Below are 18,325 nucleotides of genomic sequence, written 5' to 3' on the forward strand. Positions count from 1 at the left end.
TTACGGAACGTGGGGGAAATAATTCTATTCCTACGACGCATTAAAAAAACTTGTTCAGTTTTTTAAAGAGTACTTAATAATAAATGGAAGCTAAGATACCGCGAAAAGTAGTACGCACATATGCCTAATTTTCTTGAATAAATATTCCAATATAAATAATTGTCTTGCTTGATACATTTGTTTCTGAAATCCATTTTAAAGAAGACTTCATCGTATGACATGAATTACACTTTCCTTCAAATGAAGTGGTTTAAAAAATACTACGAAACAAGTACACACGTATTGCCAACAAAATATTACAGTTTTCTGTTATTATATCGAATGAAACAAGTGTAAATGACAAGGAAATAGAACAAGCAGAACATACTACGCAATATTTCATGCGTAAATCTTATTTAGCGGTTACAATTGTCGAACGCAATACGTTCGTAAACAAATTTACTTTAAATAACACTTTAGTTAAGCAAATCGGTGCACTTACGTCGACTTTTAGTCGCATTACAAACTTTCCAACGTGAGTAATTGAGACAAATCGTAGTATATTTTACAACCAACATCGTATACTTCTTTTTGTTGGTATCGCGGTTTAAATAATTTGTTTGTAAATCAGAGTAACTGTAGGTATTACACGGCACGAGGAATTTGTAGTAATTTTAGTTAAACTAAGTGCTGCACTTCGTATTTATAAATATAGGATTGGTGAATTAGATAGAAGAAAGAGTCTAAAGATCCTATATTTTTTTGAAATGAGAGGATGACATATAACCTTGATCCAGACAATACATAAAACCACTTCTATGGTATATCAATTACCTTGAGCTACTACAATAGTGATTGTACACGGAATGGTGAGCTAGGAAGTGAAGAGTGTAGAGGTCGAATTGAGAGGATTCCGACGTCATGATGCGGAATCGATGAATGACCTCTGAGGGCGACGGTGCGAGACGGCTACCGAGGGAAATGCTTGTAAAATTACGAAATAATGTCATGTCGATTTGGAGGAAGCATTCGATACTGTCAATCATACTTTGAACACAATCAAAGAAATCTGACTTTCAAGAGCAGGTGCTTTCAAAGTAAAAATGTTCAACTGACATGTAAATACAACAGAAAATAAAATAATCTATATTGCTTGCAAAAAAATTACCAATATTAAGTGACCCGTATCGATGTCGATATTGTCACGTCAACAAACGCAAAGACCGTAAATTTCATTTACGTGCTAGCGTCAGCTGAGATGAAAAACTCTAAAATGCATAAAAACGGTCAACGAACTGTACTGAAGAACACTTTTTTCCAACACGCTACGATTATTTTTTAGGGCAAACTGCTGTGAAATATGATAAAGATAGGTAGTTATTGGGAAGGACCCATAATAGCTCCCTGGGGAACACCAAGTTGAATGTTAAATTAATGAATGCCAACTTAGGTTAAAGACCTAACACTTGTCTAAGATACTTGATCATAAATTAGTGCAGTGCTCTAGCATTATAATTATCCTCAACTTCTTTATTTAATAATTCCTTTTTATCATAATATTTTTGTAAAACATATCCTCATGATGATCTAGCAGTGTATAATTAATTTGCTTTAAGTCTGCTACTATGAGAACATAGCGGCGTTTTGTAATAAATCAATGTAGTCGTGGCTCGCATTGATGGATCACTGCGTACGCACATTCATGTTTACTTATACACAGGGCTGTCATTATTATATTAAAGATCTATAGTTTTGATTTCTTTATCAGATTCTTTTTCATTTATTTGAATCAAGTTATTATCAATCTGAACAAAGTCTGTAGATACATGGGAAACTTTATTTATGTCTGTTTAACTTCATGCGATAGTCGTATAAATATCTAGAATATACTTGGACTTAACTATTGTACTCATCTGTTAAAACAGTGATTATAAAATCATAGTATTTGTGTTATGGCACCGATTTGTGATATGACGTCCATTTTTTTATAATACTTCTTTATTAATTAATTAACTAATCATATTTAAATAAGCATCGATGATGTTTAATGATAAACGACCAATCTAATCAATATTTTACGTAGTGACAACCCTATTATATTTAGGTATAATATGAGCGAATTGAGATGTGCCTGACGTTTGTTTCGGGGCGGCCCTGATAGCAATGAATCATATTTTCAATTACCATTCACCGGTATTTTGATATTAAGATATTAGGAAAGTTGCTGAAGAAGTCAAAAGCCTTACACAAATCTAAAAAAAAAAACAAAAAACTACAGAGACATTCTATAACGAATTTCATTATTATTTCCAGAATTACTTAGCATGGCATAGATCTTGCTCTTTGAATGCGTCTGCTTACATAAGCATTAAATCGTGAGGCAATCATCAGTGAAAATCAAAACAAAAAATATTTTTAGACTCTTTCTTACCTTAATAACTAGACTGAGAAGATTATAGAATCATATATTTTTTGTGAAAACAGATTAAATAATTAATATTTATGCGTCTTACGTCCTTAATTGACCTCAGTAAAAACATCAACTTAAATGATTTACAATATAAAATAAGCTAAAAATTTTATTACCTAGTCCGAATCCTACTATAAAATTAAAGAGCAAGAATGGTGAATTTTAAGCGCTGTATAATATTCATAAATGTTACTGGATTGTAAATATTCTTTTTGGATAATTATCCGGGTCTTATGTCGACGTGATTCGGTTCACCAAATAGTCGAAAAACACGTATTATTTTATTTTATAGACAACAGTCATATTGAGTGATGACCAGCCTAGGGCGATCGAACATTAAGGCCTACGCAATATTAATGTGCCACATTCTCACTCGGAGCAATAAAATAAATGATGTCATTTTTTGTCCTGACGGGGTGCCCTTTTGTCCCAGTGTGTTCGCCGCGTCGGCAACCTTACTTCCCTTTGTCCACCACCGCACGGTGTGCCCGCAGGACGTCTCCTAGACAAAGGATTTTTTGGCGCCGCTCTTGAATTTTTTTGATAATATTTCGCAAGTGTAAGTGTATTGGCCTTTTTTCATAATTAATAATTTATTGGTTTCTTTGGAGCCCTTTGTCGAGCCGCACCTGCTGTACCTACATTACCGGTACAATGTAAGGTGCTTCTGTCTTTGAGATCATAAATCATAACATCGGCACCTTTATTGCATTTTGTTATTGTTATATGACTTTCTAAACATCGTCAGTTTGTCATAAATTCGCAACATTCGAAGCACAGCTACCGTTTTATTGGGAAATCAATACGAGATAATGTTCCTATCAACCGCAGCACAATGCAGTGTTGTACAACACTTTCATTAACAAAACAAAAGCAAAGTTACTAGTAAAACATAATAATAAATAAAGTCACCGCAGCGAACTTTAATTCCGTAAAAAACAATTTCTGGGTTGTTTCTCAACGCAATCGGCCATAACACCGCGGCCACAAGATGGAGGCACGAACTTTCATGGTGTTTATGCACAATAAGCACACTAAACGTCATCTTTTGATGCAAATCCCGCTACGCGCAGCACCACGGACGTTTTTACGAGAACTGACGCGATGTAACGTTGTAAAATAGATATTTTATTGTTACCTCGTGCTTATCCCACCGCCGTTGTTTTAATAATAACGATTAAAATTACAAATTTATTGCAATACTGTCCTCGTTTTTAGATAAAGTGAAGATTCGATGGCGGCGCGTCGTAAGCGCCAAACGCGATCGTTAGGCGGAATGCATTTTACGTGAAATGACATTCGCCGCGTGTACGCTAATTTTAAAAAAACATTTCTCGTCATTTTAATCCCAAGTTACGCTCATTTTTGTGAAGCAGAATTGGGTATACGTGAATCATACGTATTAACGGAAGTTAAGTAAAGACCAAAAGCAGTTAAGTAGGGATTTCATTGAAGTTTCGCAAAAAAGTGTTCATATTAAAATATATCTACTTATTTTATCACACCGTGAGAGACGTGCGAGACGGATAAAAAGTAAACGCAAACTTTATCGATAGTGGTTTACACGCTTGCACTGAGCTTTTTATTCTGAGTTTAACATGGGAAACATGGTAAAGAAAATATATTGAAGACAAGGCATTCCTGACTATAACGTCGTGAGTGCCTATTATATTCAAGACATTTGCAATATAAGCGTTAGATGGTACAGACTACGGAGTCATCCGTTGACACAGACAAATAATTATTACACATAGAACAAGCAATCAATTAGGTAAATAAAAAGAGTGAACAATTTGTCGTAAAACTTCGTCTGGGATCGGGTTAGGTCGGGCGGTAAAGCCGCGGCACACAAGCGTTTACCCGTTTGCCTCGTAACTCGTGCAAGTTATAGTATTTGGGGCAGTTCAAAGTGGCCGACGGATATTAAAACATGAGATATGGCCGTGCGACCGCCGATGTACGGCTCATTCAACTCTGATTTCGACACTGACGTTTACTTGGATTTCTTCTTCATAATTGACTGAAGTCGTATTTAAAATAAGAATAATGTGAAGCCGAAAGCAGTTCGAAATGTTATTTTTACTTTTCTAAAGCGTCAATTTTCTCAATAATAGAGGATTTGAACAAGTTTTTGAATGTAACTAAATTACATTAGAAACTTGAGGATTCTGAAATTAGATTGAGATTGAAATGAAACTAATTTGAACGATAAAAAATGCTTCGCTTCTGGTACACCTAAGACCTCAATGCTAGAGTGCAACAGCTTTATGAAGAAACAGGACAAGAATCATTTATTTAACCTCTCTTTCTGTTGTGAGGGTCTGACTCAAGCTGCAGAGATATGACTCTGAACTAATTAAAGCAATATATTGCTTGCATGAGCACTGAAACTCAGTATTAAGTAATGCAGGACACAAGAAAAGCATAAATTCCTTATGTTTTAAAAGTTCTAATCGTAAGCCTGTCGTGGAATCCTGACCGCGGACAACGCGCGCCATTAATGACCATAGACGCGGGCACATTAAGGCTGCCACACACGACACGACACATTAATCAGGACGCGTCACGTCAGTAGCCAGTGGTGACATAATAACGTGTTCGCGACTCGCTGACAAACTGTTTTTATCGCGCCCGCTATCAATCAACCAGTGACACGAGCTTCCGTGTGGGAATTACTTTCTCGATGGCCGTCCACCAATAATAAAATGTTTGTGATTAACTAGAAGCCAACGGGTTTGTGTTTAGTTACTGCAGAGGCGTTGTTTGAAGGCTGTAATGGAAAACGAGCCTGCAGTAATTTATGTCTAGTGGGTACTTAACATTATTTACAATTACAACTATGCGAGTCGTTTGTAATGTCATTTGTCAAGTAATTATACGAAAATTATCAATAACTACATCAATTTTTGTATCACTCCGTCATAATTAATAGCGGAGGAATTGTCTCAATGAATACTGCGTTAATAATGATTAATGATCTTGTACAGAAATTATAAATGCTAATACGCAACGCGCGCGTTGAATATTTCTTGAGTAATAAGGTAATAATTTGTAAAATGTAACTATACGCCGATGACATTAACAAAGTAGTTAAATAATCGTTGAATTAATTTATTCATAACCCCTTCTTTTTATGTTTTTTTTTTATCAAGTGCCGTTGCGTGTGTGGTCGTCTTTATAATGCGAAATGTCATCGAACAAAATTTTTGGCGCGTAATGAAAAATGATTCTTTGACGTGTTGATTGATTATTTAATGTTAAATAGCTTTAAGTTTTTTTGTATTAAAAATAATATTGTGTAGGATAAATGTGATACAGGTATATTTGAGACCAACATCGATGAAATAATTACTGGAAACTTAAAACTGGTAGATACCTACTTGTGTATAAGTTGTGCTCATGCTTATAAATAATCTAGAGAATATTTTATGTCTGGCAATATATCTAAATTAAAACTATACCTGCCTACATATAGGGCTGGCCATGCATAAAGTAGGTAAGTACCTATTGTTACATAAAAAGTTTAAATTATTAAAGCAACTACACGTTCTTAAAGACTTATATTTTGTAGGGAAAAACCCGCTTACTTGTCACTTCAGACACAAATGACTATTACTGCCATTCCTTGTAAAGTTATTCCGTAATAAACCCTAAACTATCATAGCTAAGTACCTACACTGAATTACGAGCACTTTGCAATTTACCATTTCTAGTATGATACCTTCATTTTTCTATGAGAGGTAAAAACTGTAGGAAATTAATGAGAAGTTGACAACCCTGGTTAGACACTAACTACGCGAGCTGTCAAAATAAAATATGAGCCAATAAGGGCGCGTCGCGCGGTGACAGGGCCGTCACGCTAAAGAAATTACAATATATGAACTTATTAAAATATCTCTGTGTTTTTTTCTCGTTTCGCGCTCGGATGACACAGACGTCGAGGTAGAGTGGCGGCAGGATTGGTAGTTTGTTATTTTCATATCCCTTCCTGCATTCCTGGAGACATAATGTCTGCTACATGACAATTTAGATTTAAAAGAGTCGCATGATGTAGGGGTAGACTGTAATTATAAGTAAGAAAAAACATCAGACTTTATCTTCACAGTGTCTGTATACGCGATTGACGTAAAGTTAAACTATAGAATGTTCGAGAATGTAGCTAATATTTACAGCAAGCGTAAAGAATGTGTGAACTTTGAAATAACGACCGTCGCATCAAAGACCATGGTGTAATGTGATCACTGTGAAATAGGGAACAATGTCACGCTTTTAATTTTATTTGTCAATAAAATGCCAACGTATTTAAAATTGATGAAAACGTCCATAAATCCAATATTTATGGCTAACACACCATCAATAATTTCACAAGCCGTAGAGAACGTTCAACTATCCAATCAGATAGTTCCGTAAGCAAAAACTCCATGGAACCCATTTAAAGTAATTTTTCCTGTAAATTACCTCATTTCACTGTTTTATGTATAATTTCAAAATTGATGAAATTTCAATGGCTAATAAATTTGGTAGAAAATTGATTTTATTGTAAGAAAAAAGTATAGATGTGGAAAGCGGTGTCTTCAAACGGCGTATTTCACACGCACCGGTGTTAACTAGTTAAATCCCGTTGAAAAAGTCATTTTACAGTTATGCTGGCACATGTGGTGCGGCGGCGAGGCGGTGGCACAAACATTTGACACGCGCGATCTGGCTCGACTGACGAGCGACGACAAAAAATGTTGTTTATTACCCCACTTAACATACTTGACATTGTTTTTGTAAGAGAAAAATAATATGCTCACTTCAACTCTCAGCGTTGTAAATATTTGTACACACATTTGTCACTTTACGGACGAATAATTGTGAAATCTCTATTTCCACGAAAACAGCACCTGATGTGGAACCGACAGATTTCTTCGCTTTTTGTTCAGTAAGTAAGTATGATTTTGTTACATTTTAACACATTATCCTAACAATAGAACATAATGAAGCTATTAATTTCGGTGGTAACACTATTTGACGTTTTATTTTTAATTGCCTTTCGCACAGAATGATTTAGAGTCAAATTAGACAGCATTACAATAATCATCCATTGTTTTTTGCTTTCGCAGACAGTAATTTTCGAGTTACAAAGTGCATTTTTGCAACAACTGACGTAAGACGGGCATTTTTTTGAATTCCATTAATTATTTCACTACCGAGTGGCAACATTGACGAAATGACGATAGTGTTGTACCACTACGTTTACAAACAGTCCGCTAGACGGCGGTAAAAACTAAGGGTTTTTTATTTCGGTACCGAATGCAATAAAAACTGAAACAAAGAGGAAGGAACGCAAAAAGCGTGACGGACAGACGGACGGATCTCCAGACATCTGTTGCTGACGGTGTGGAGAATCGCGTGATTCCATGTGTTAGATCAGGTTAGGGTTTTGGGATCGTAACCGCATTAGATGTGGGTACAGGATCAGCGTTGGTAGGTAAGATTGATTATAAATTCCGCGAACACGTTGACTCAGATGAAAATTAATCAAAATGTACCACAACGCGAATTATGAACGTTGCTAAGAGCTATTCAGATGTTAAAGGAAGACAGCAAACTATTCAATAAAGATCTGTCAAGCATACTGATTTTGTATAGGTAATGGTAACTGCTTACTATTCAAACATTATTTCGACAAAAGTTTAAAAAAGAATTTGCAACTTATCATTAGCGCCAAGATTTCTTGATGACCAAATTAAGGTGTCAACATCAACAGCTTGTCCTACTAAATAACTTTTTTAACATGATGTTGAAAAATATACTCAATATCATAAGTTCATTCACAATAATAAAAGTCCTAACAACTTCAAATTTATGTTTTGCGTTCAGTAACTGCATCGCAATATTTCTGATAGATTGCACTCGTTAATTAGGATATTTGTCACGTCGGCACGGCGTTCCTGGACGGATACGAGCGCGATATTCAATTTGCGAACGCACCGAACGCCGCGCCGCCATGACAGAGCAGCAGCCATTTGTAACGGTTACCGCACCAAGGAGTGCGTGATGAATAGAGGTTTTAACAAATCAATTTTTATGCCAAATTCTGAGACGTTAGCATTAACGCATGTCACTTTGATATTAGTATTAGAATTTTATATTGAAAATTATTTTCCTATTAATCTAAAACTATTTTTATAACAACTTAATCACTGACCTGTATTACTCTCATGGGTAACCCCGTCTCCTTGGCTAGCTGTTCTCGTATATGCCTCGTTGGCTTCGGCGTTTGGGAAAAAGCCGACTTCAGAATTTCCAATTGCTTCGCCTTTATCGTAGTCCTTGGTCCCCGTCGCTTGGAGCCTCCATTCCCATCGTCCGGGGACTTGTTCTCGGCTTGAGAGTCTCTAGTCTCCGGGTCCCCGTCCAGCGAGCCCTGGGAAGTGAAGAGAAACAACTGAATGCGACTATGTGAACATGCCCCGAAGTTGTAAAAGTGGGATTGTCGATTTATTAGTAGAAGTCATAAGGAGAAATCATAATCAGGGTATGTTATAAGTTAAAGATAGAGACATATGGATCAATATCATGCATCTACATAGTCTAACAGATAATAGACGTATTGAAACCTATTTTAAACAATTAAGACATTACCTATTTCTTGTTATAGGTATTTTCTACTTGAATTCTTTAACCATTCACATCATCAACATCATATATTTATATAGCGTCGATAAATCTACCAACCTGGTCTTCAGAGTCGTCATGTGGCTTCGTATCTCCATTGTGTGATAGTTCGGAGTGTAAGGCTGGATGCGGCGCATGCGCTGGACTACTCGAGTTGTTTGCAGCTCTCGATTCATCTTCCTCTTCTTCATCAGACCCTGAACCTAGTAGCGAATCCGCTGTGAACAAACATTTTGAATTAGGAAAACCATATTTGTTTAGGATACCTATACTGCTGACTTACTTTTCTAGGAATGTATTGAAAAGGTAACACAGGTATAGCAAAAGCTTATCTATCTACATTTAAAAAAGGAATGTGTCTTCCTTTTTCGTACACAAGTATCGTATGTAAAAATAAACCATTAAAAACCCCTTTAAAATAAAATTGACTTATCAAAAAGCAATCGCGTCACCCCGAGCCGGTTTAACCAAATAAAAATGTAATTTCGAGTGAAGCGTCCCCCAAAGAAATGGGAACAGAAAGAATTAGCCGCAAAAACAATTACTTATGGTGGAGGGAGAGGGTTCCTACTATGGGTTCTCGAACAACTCGAAACGGTTTACGAAGAAAATGTACCTACATATACAGTACAAGTGACATTCGGAAGAATTAATACTGTAAGAAATAATTTTTATTTTCGTTAGAGAACCTGTTACTTCAGACTATAGGCAAGTACCTACCTAAGTAATTTCAAGTTTTAATTTATTACCCGTTCATATGAAACGAAGAGAGCAATAAAGTACGTATGTACCTATGTTTTAGATCATCTATCTTATGAACTAACCATATTTCATGAGGTTTAGCGTCATAAGTATTAATTAAGCTGATTATAAATCTAAGTTTTACTTAAATCTAATGCATAATTTCTCTGTGTCAAAGTAGAAAATTGACACCAAATCGTTTGCGAACTCGATTTAAAGTCGTAATAAACGCAATTGGCGAATCTTCGTGAAACATTTAGTAGGGGTAGAAAAACCGTTTATTCCTTGCAAACACGGAGGGTGGTTGGAGGACGTTTGCAGAAGGGGACGAAGTGACCGGACACTTAGCTGGAGGGGTCTTTTAGACCCTAGACCTGAGAACTTGGCACTTGTCGACTATGGACTTTGCACGTGTGGTGTACCCACCGATCATGTTATTACTCCGATCACCCAAATTGTTTACGGTCTTTAATTGTGTTTTGTTTAATTGGTAGTCATTCAGTCAGTTGAATATAAATTCGTGTGAAATATTTTTTATAAAATCGTGTTGCATTTTTCTCCCAGCTCTTTGTATCTAGCAGCTAGACACAATCATGTTGATCCTTTGAGCTGAACTCTATTTAGATTTTTTACATTTCTTTTTGCCCGCTTTGATTGACTACAACTAGCAGACTTCAGAGAAATTCTATTTAACATAGAGTTGTAAAAAGTACAAAGAATTTTTCTTCACGTAGAAATAAATGTATCTTTAGATTACTAAATCTCAGATACCATCAGTACCTAGGTACCTACTAACAATATATTTTCGCGAGCTAAACACAACAGTCATAAATTAGTCGACTTCAAAATGAAATCCATTTTCATTATTTTTTTTTAATCCAACCGGCGCAGGCCACGGTACCGTCTGTTTAGCCCGAGGCTATTTTAGGGCGGCGTACACTATAACATCTGTCATGGCACGAGATGAGCTTGTCTCGGAGAATATATTATGGCATGATGTGTATACAATCTTTTAATAACTTTATCTAACACATAAAATAGATGTGTCGATAAAAAACGTTAATAGACGGCGCCAATTTTGGTAAGGCCGTGTTTAAATAAAAGACAAACATAGACACGGCAAGTTTCCCGGTGAAGTGTTGCTTGGCACTTTATGAAACAGAAGCTCTATCTTATCTATTCCAATTTCAAATATTATTTGACATTTGATCGGATTTATCCGTAGTTCTAAATTTAAACAACTGTCAGTTGTCCATCTTTATTTTTTTACAGAATGAAGGTGCACCTTTCGTTTCGGCCTCATTTCTCAATACTTGGCTCTTTTGACACAAATAAGGAGTTGCGTGGCAACAAGAGCCCAACTTAATTAAGCCTATATCGCGATGAGCCAGCGTTTACTACAGCTTGACTTATATTAATCTTACTGCGTTCCCGCCACTGACTTGCGCTTCTACAGCCGACTTGCAAGTCATTTTGGGGTACTACGACATAGTAATGAAGAAAAAGTTGAGTTTTTCTATACAGTACCTTCTCTTTTTGGTTGGAAAGCGTTTAAAGATGTTTGTTGCTTAGAAAATGATGAAACAAATGAAAAGTAAAGAGTGGCTTTAGTAATTAAGAGTGTTTTTAGTTAAAGAGCAACTAATTGAGGCGATGACGCAGAAAGTTTCGATGTAAGATAAGAAGTAGCTACTCCAAAAAAATTAGGTCGGCATTTATTTTTGCAATGCTTCATAATCTACAGTGAAACATTAAAACTAAAGGCTCCTTTGTTTAAAAGCATACAATTTCAGCTAGCTAAAGTAAAACGGAAGAGAAGCTTCAACAGTTTTCTAGCCGAAAGAAAACTGTTGAAGGCAAATCTTCCGCTAAGCGTGGCAGGCGACAGAAGGTTTTATCTAGTATGTGAAAACCCGTCAACACTTAACCACTTTTACCCTAAAATATCAAGACCCACTTCTAAAACTATACCAAAGCCCCTTGGAAAGCACTAACAATCTAATCACCGAGTAATATTTCATCACCTATCACAACTTGATCGGTAGTGAGTGTGTTTGCTTTACCCTCTTATGGGTAAAACGTCCGTGCATCAAGGGTGCTCTACCCTCGAGCCTCTGTTGTACAAACACTGGAGCCCTGTGATCTTTTGTGCCTGTTTGTTATATCTATGTAGTGTGCCTATAAAGGAGACTAGTTACGTTTTTGTTTAACATGTTTAACTGTCTATCTATCGATTGATTTACCTACTAGAGATTAAATTTTGATATAAGTTTCGTAAAAAAATATTACTTAGATAGTCAAAGTCAAAGCATTTATTTCAATTAATCCTAAATTAGGCACTTTTGAAACGTCATATTGATTTGTCCGTTAGTCTGTCTGTCAGTGAAGCTAGGTGCTCGTTCCAAAGTGTAGCTTCGAATAAAGAAGAACGAGCAAGAAACTGCATCGTTACTCTTTTTAATGTTTTAGTATATTTGACATACAGTACCCAGTTGTTTTACAAAAGCAATTAAACTGTAGGAAATCATCCTCTAATTTCTCATGTGACCACAATCCAAATCTAACTAGTAACTACCTTTGTATTAGGTTTCAATTGAAATAGTTCCAAAATTGTGGAATCATGTGTGCTAGCGTACAGAGGATGCAGTTTGAAACTGATTAACGATGACAAATTGCGACTGATGTCGATATGGAATGGGAACGCGGGGTCCTCTCGCACAGCGGGTCCCGTAGGTACAGTCGCGACCACTCACCTATGAGCTCCCCACCCCGCTACCAAAATCAATTTTAAAACCGCCCCCCGTATAAACGACTTCCTTTGTCCCGCGCTGTACCTCGCTAATCGAATTTTGGCGGGAAAACGGTCTTTTATTGTCGTTCAATTTCGAATATAGAACAAGTTCTCTTTGATGTTCCAAATTCGAATTTAAAAATTTTGTGGCTTCTTTATTTGTAATTCAGTATTTACCGATAGTCGTTCGATCGAGGTTTGATGTTGTGCACCGGTAGGCTCTGTAACGATTTAATCATGTCTGCCAAAATGCTTTTGTTTTATGTTAATTTCAAAGCTAATAACTGGTTTCAGATAAAATTATATGTATTGTTTTATGTAAAACTCGCATTCAAAAACATAATTTAAATCAAGATAATCAACAATTTAGGCCCATTAACAATTCAATCAGTGTGATTCATGAATATTTTTTTACCAAAAAACACCAGTGCGCTATCTTTAAATCTATAACAACCTATTAACGCAGCGAACGCAGTAAAAATCACAGATTATTTTGTATTACGGCCATATTAAAGTTTGTTATAGCGTGTTTATGGGGCTGACCGTTAATTCCAGACCACCATCTCAAATGTAAAATAAGAAACCGCGAGATAAGGATCTAAGAACATAAAAGATATGGGAACCTTTGTGGTGCCGGTAGCCGGCATATACTTATTTACGCCCATATACACCACGGCCGTATAAACGTAACGTCGCACTCACACTCGGGTACTGATGCGGCACACATGAAAGGGTGCGGTGTACGCACACGTGGAGCGGAGCAACCTGATTGGTGGATGCGGCGGTGACGACCACGCCCTCTTTTATCGACGTTGCGCACGGAGCGTGCGTGCGAAACACAAGTATATGTAAAATCAGCTATAGGTAGGCTCGAGAGCGGTTTTTAAATTGTCATTTCCATCGGCCGCCCTGCCTGATAGCTTTGGGAGCCTCCGCACAGAAAATTGTTTTAGAACTAAACATCGTGATGTGTGTGAGTGGACGACACAAGAATAGAATTGTGATGGGACATTTATGTCATGTCATTTGTTACGGAGCGTACAGATGCATTATTATTAGTGTCACAACAGACACTTTAATATAAGTTCCTGTTTATTCTTTCTAAATATTATTCCTCGGTGAGTTAAATGTCTATTTTATTTTCGGCAGTCCACACGTCACTCAGCGCAACAAACAATGACAAAACCCGTTACTCACTCATATCATCAATACAAAGAAAACTATCAACATGACTAGAATGATACAGAGTTCAGACGACCTACAGCTAAAAAAAAATCGGTTTTGCAGCCAGACAAAAGCTGGCGAGCCGGCTCCCGACAAAGGCGGTCGTGAGCGTGACTTCCCCAAGTAGCGGTGGGAGGGTAGTCGAAGAACACAATACAAGTCTACGATAGCATGAGTCGGGTCTTTAGCGCGTTCTGATTCGCGGCGCCTCGCCGACGTACGCCGAAATGACTAATGACTTTTTACCTTTTTTACACGACTGTACTTTTTTACGGCGCTGTACATAATAAGTTTTGTCGTTACATGTACGCTGTTTGTGTACTATTCCAAATCGAATAGATTGAGTTGCTAGGATGGAATTTATAGTAGATACAACTATGTAGCTTTTTCTAAGAGAGTCGCAGGCAATGTCTGTTCATAAATTAATTGATGACTATAGGTAAGTAGCAATATTACAAGCAACTACATTGAAAAAGAGACCGGCTAATACCTTTTTAATACCTAATAAGTACTTAGGAAAAGGTACTCCATTTAGTACCGTATAAAACAAGTAATTACAATACATAAACAGTTAAGAAAAGCTGGTAGAACAAGTCCATTGAAAACTCGTTTCATAAAACCATTTCTACCCACTACCCACCGGTAAACTAATAAATCGTAGTACAACACCATATTAAGTACATGAAGTCATTGAATAACACTGAAGAGATGAACACCAAGAGGTCAGGAGAGGCGACCTGGGTAACATAAAGCTGCTTAATTTCGTACACTCACAAACAGTGGTACACCAATAAATTACAGTTACAACACACGTAAGGCAATATGTCAGCGTCTACGGCCGCCATTAACGACGCCATATTTGATCTAACACAATGGGATGCGCCCGCGCACTCCGAGCCGCAGCATTTGGACAAATTAGTCGCCCATCCATCGGATAGCTGTGAAAAATTGGTGTTAAATTATTTTTTTATGCACCGAAGTGAATTCTTTGACCCCGTAACGAGCCCGATTTGTGTATTGACGAATAATATTTCAATTTCTCAGTTTGTTTACGGTGTTTCTATAGTAAACGACCACCCACGGTTCCGCGTGCGTTTAAATTCTATCTGTTTTGGACCATCATGGATATCTCACTGAGTTCTGGAGGAAGTTTCAGATTTTCTCACAAAAACTATATACTCTAAAAACGTATGACGAGTCTAGAAAGTATAGACTTACTATGTTTAAATGAATATACAGACAGGCCGATATTTCAGGTTGAAGTTTCACAATTTCCAAGTAAACAGCTATAAAAAGAACAAGAAAGAAAACCCATTTCTTTCACTAATCTTCATAAATTAAAGTAACAATTAAGCACAGACCTAACTAACAAAAACAAAAGAATTACAAACAAAAACAATAGTAGATACATCAACATTCTATTATCTATGGAACGAAATTAAAAAGTGGACTTTCAGTCATTTTCATATTTCAAAAATTGTTGACGAGTCAAGAATGATGACCGAGTATCCATTACCATTAGACATGAGGAATCATCAATCATAGAGTATGACCATAGAGTGACGGGGGCTTAGACTGCTCATGATACTTTAGGACTCATTACGGACGCTGCTCCGCTGGTCCAGACAAGATTTTAATGAAACAAACCAGTTGTGCAAAGAAATATATTATTTTATGCATAATAATTCTTTTATTGTTTTTCCACGTCTGAAGTTGAGGTTGAGGCGCCATTTTTTATTTCCATTTTCAAATATTATATGGCTACTGTTTTGTTTTTGTTTGCCTATTACTGAATGGACGTTACAAATTTGAATTTTAGAATGCGAGAGGTAATTAAAATCGTCTGTCTCGTTATTCCAGATTACTATAGCGAATAAGACATAAGAGCTAAGAATTCGTTTGTATTCTATTTATAAAATTTAAAATAATAAACTATTTTAAACCACGCCCTCTTAGCAGTATTTATTAGTCTAAATTAGAAGTTATTTTTTCGCCTAGCTACGGACGTAGACTAAATTACATAGTGGATATAAGAAGCAACATAGTAGTGTGTACTATATATGTATTATTATGGGAGTGGGAGCTACGTGACCGCAGATCGTGACCCTCGGAGATTGCGCCTGCGCCGCGTGTGCGGTGGCTTTATTTATTTCTATATCTGAATGCTGTGCGCGACTGTACGTTCGCCGGCGACTCGTGCGAGCGTTGTCGATTTACAGGAATTGTTTTGTGAAACGAAATTATAATTTGTTACTAAATAAAGATGCATATAGGTAGTCAGCGTCAGATAGTTATTTTTTCTTTCATGATCCTAGAAATTAGAAAAGGGTTTATCATCACAGTTAAAAAAATCATTAAGATCAGACCATCTACCAAGTGCAGCCAGTAGTCAGCTCTTGCGATAACCGCGTAGGAAAACAGAAAAAAAATCAAACAAAAATTAGGAACATTTCCTGAAAAAACGCACGATTACATAATGATGATCATTTGATTGCAAACAAATTCAAATAATACTGTGAAGCAACATATTTTAGTGACCGTCGAACGTTCCAGAACGCAGGCAGGTGTTCAAAGCGATGCTCCGATAGCTTTATAGGACACAAACGTTGATCAACACTTCACAGAATCATGACGTTTTGTTCTCTTTGTAACCAGCCTTAGGTACATTACAGATACTAAGCTAGGAAACAAGAAACTAATTGATATCTAGAATAGAAGAAAAAGTAATAAGAGAAGAATGCTAGTATCTTTGCTTAATGAAAACGATGATTATTTTAATAAATAAAAATTAACACATTGAACGCCATGGTGGTCACCGATGACCGACGTTAGCGGACGATTTGCCTCCAACAGTTTTCTATTGGCAGTCAAAGACTTATACAAGAATTGTATTGTAAATCTGATTGAAAAAGACTAACCTAAGGAGTTTCATGCTCGTTCTTCTACATAAGAATCAATACTTTTTAACAAGCAAATAGCTTCACCAGAGGACTAACCAAGGACAGACATTTTGTTTTTTTTTATATATATTGTAATATTTGCTTTGACGTTCAAAAGTGCCTTCCCGGTTTATTTGAAATAAATAATTTTAATTTTAACTTTAAGATAAAAAAGACACGTAAAACTGTTTCCTATTATAATTCCAAAATTAAGGATCAGATAAAGACTATCTATACCAATAAATGAACACAAAACCTAAATATTTTGTAGTGTTTGTACCATTATCCTGCATTAGCGACAAGAATGCGACGTAACGACGTAGTTGACGGTAATGCATGGCGGCCATATGAAATCGCACAATGAGAGGATGCAAGAAACTGCGCACGCGCACGCTGAACGCGCCGTGACAAATGCGTGCGCGCATAATATGTGTCGATCGGAGAAAAATCTTTTTCTAGAGAGTTACTTGTGTTGTTGAGCAGTTAGTTTAGTAAAACTAAATTGACACTACTGCATAGAGTTGAAGACTGGGATTCTATATATAAGTAAATGAAAAGAAACGAATTAGCAATGAAATGATTTCCCGCAAGGGTAGTGTAGGTCCAAACACTCATCAATCAAATCAAGAAAAAGAGTTATAAAGAAAATTAACCAATATGTACAAAAAATAGTGTTGAAGTATCCAAACGGAGCAACAAAAAGTTTTCCCACAAAAGATGACTGTACATAAGTAGTTACGTAGGTATACATAAACATCTACCGAACAGTAGACGGATACAAAGCCATTCAACTGAATGCGGTGTAATTAAAAGGGCTGAGCCAAACACGATCAATCTCGGCTCCATCTCCCCACATAAAGTCAAAATAATAGATGGCCTCTAATGTCACTTTTTTTCTCTACAGCCGGCGTACACGACGGAATTGACAGGTCATCAGCGCAGGCGCACGGTGACGATGCTCTTTCTTCCAAGTGATCACAAAAGGCATTAAGTCGATACAACTCCACACTAATATACTCTTTATTCGGTAGCGGAAAGAGGCGATAGTCCCACGCCGTGAATGCGATATAAGACCTTCGTCGCGAAGAAAAGCCTCCCGTTCGGTTCTTTTTTCGAAAGATAATCTTCAGCGGCCGAGGCGTGAAGGCCGACTGCCACACAACATGGCGTCGACAGGTTTCTTCCCGCTTTTTTACTTCTTTGTTCCTTCCCATTATTGTATGGATGTTTCGTTCCCGGCGTTCGATTTTTAATTCTTTTTCTTTTTTGTTTCTATTCCGCATTATTAATATCGCCGCAGTGTTTTTATTTACATACGAAGTAACGTTTCAAACAAGGCGCTTGTCTAAATCTATGGGAACGACAGTGATGAGGCGGTTTCATATCTTTCTGAGAACGATGATTTAAATATAAATGGAGTTCATCAAAGGATAGCGAAGGCTTTCGCAGTTAAATCACGTAACGTTGGCTGGTTCGCAGAAAAGAATGATTTAGTGCGGTAGTAAAATTTTGAAAACA

The 18,325-nt window shown here is 36.7% G+C and overlaps 1 protein-coding gene across 7 annotated transcripts in view; it reads right to left on the reverse strand.

Moving 5' to 3' along the window:
- Positions 1-18,325, reverse strand: part of LOC118274815 (LIM/homeobox protein Lhx1) — a 61,929-nt gene that overhangs the window by 10,970 nt on the left and 32,634 nt on the right. For 4 of the 7 annotated variants that reach the window (XM_050696782.1, XM_050696781.1, XM_050696785.1 and 1 more), the window contains exons 4-5: positions 9,173-9,330; positions 8,643-8,882 (exon numbers count right to left, since the gene is read on the reverse strand). In XM_050696782.1, coding sequence (XP_050552739.1) covers positions 8,643-8,882; positions 9,173-9,330 — 398 coding nt within the window. The remainder of the gene's footprint in view (positions 1-8,642; positions 8,883-9,172; positions 9,331-18,325) is intronic. The other 3 variants (XM_050696786.1, XM_050696784.1, XM_050696783.1) reach the window with 1 other exon arrangement.

Source organism: Spodoptera frugiperda, chromosome 11, assembly GCF_023101765.2.
Source record: "Spodoptera frugiperda isolate SF20-4 chromosome 11, AGI-APGP_CSIRO_Sfru_2.0, whole genome shotgun sequence".
In the NCBI taxonomy this organism is placed as follows: Eukaryota; Metazoa; Arthropoda; class Insecta; order Lepidoptera; family Noctuidae; genus Spodoptera; species Spodoptera frugiperda.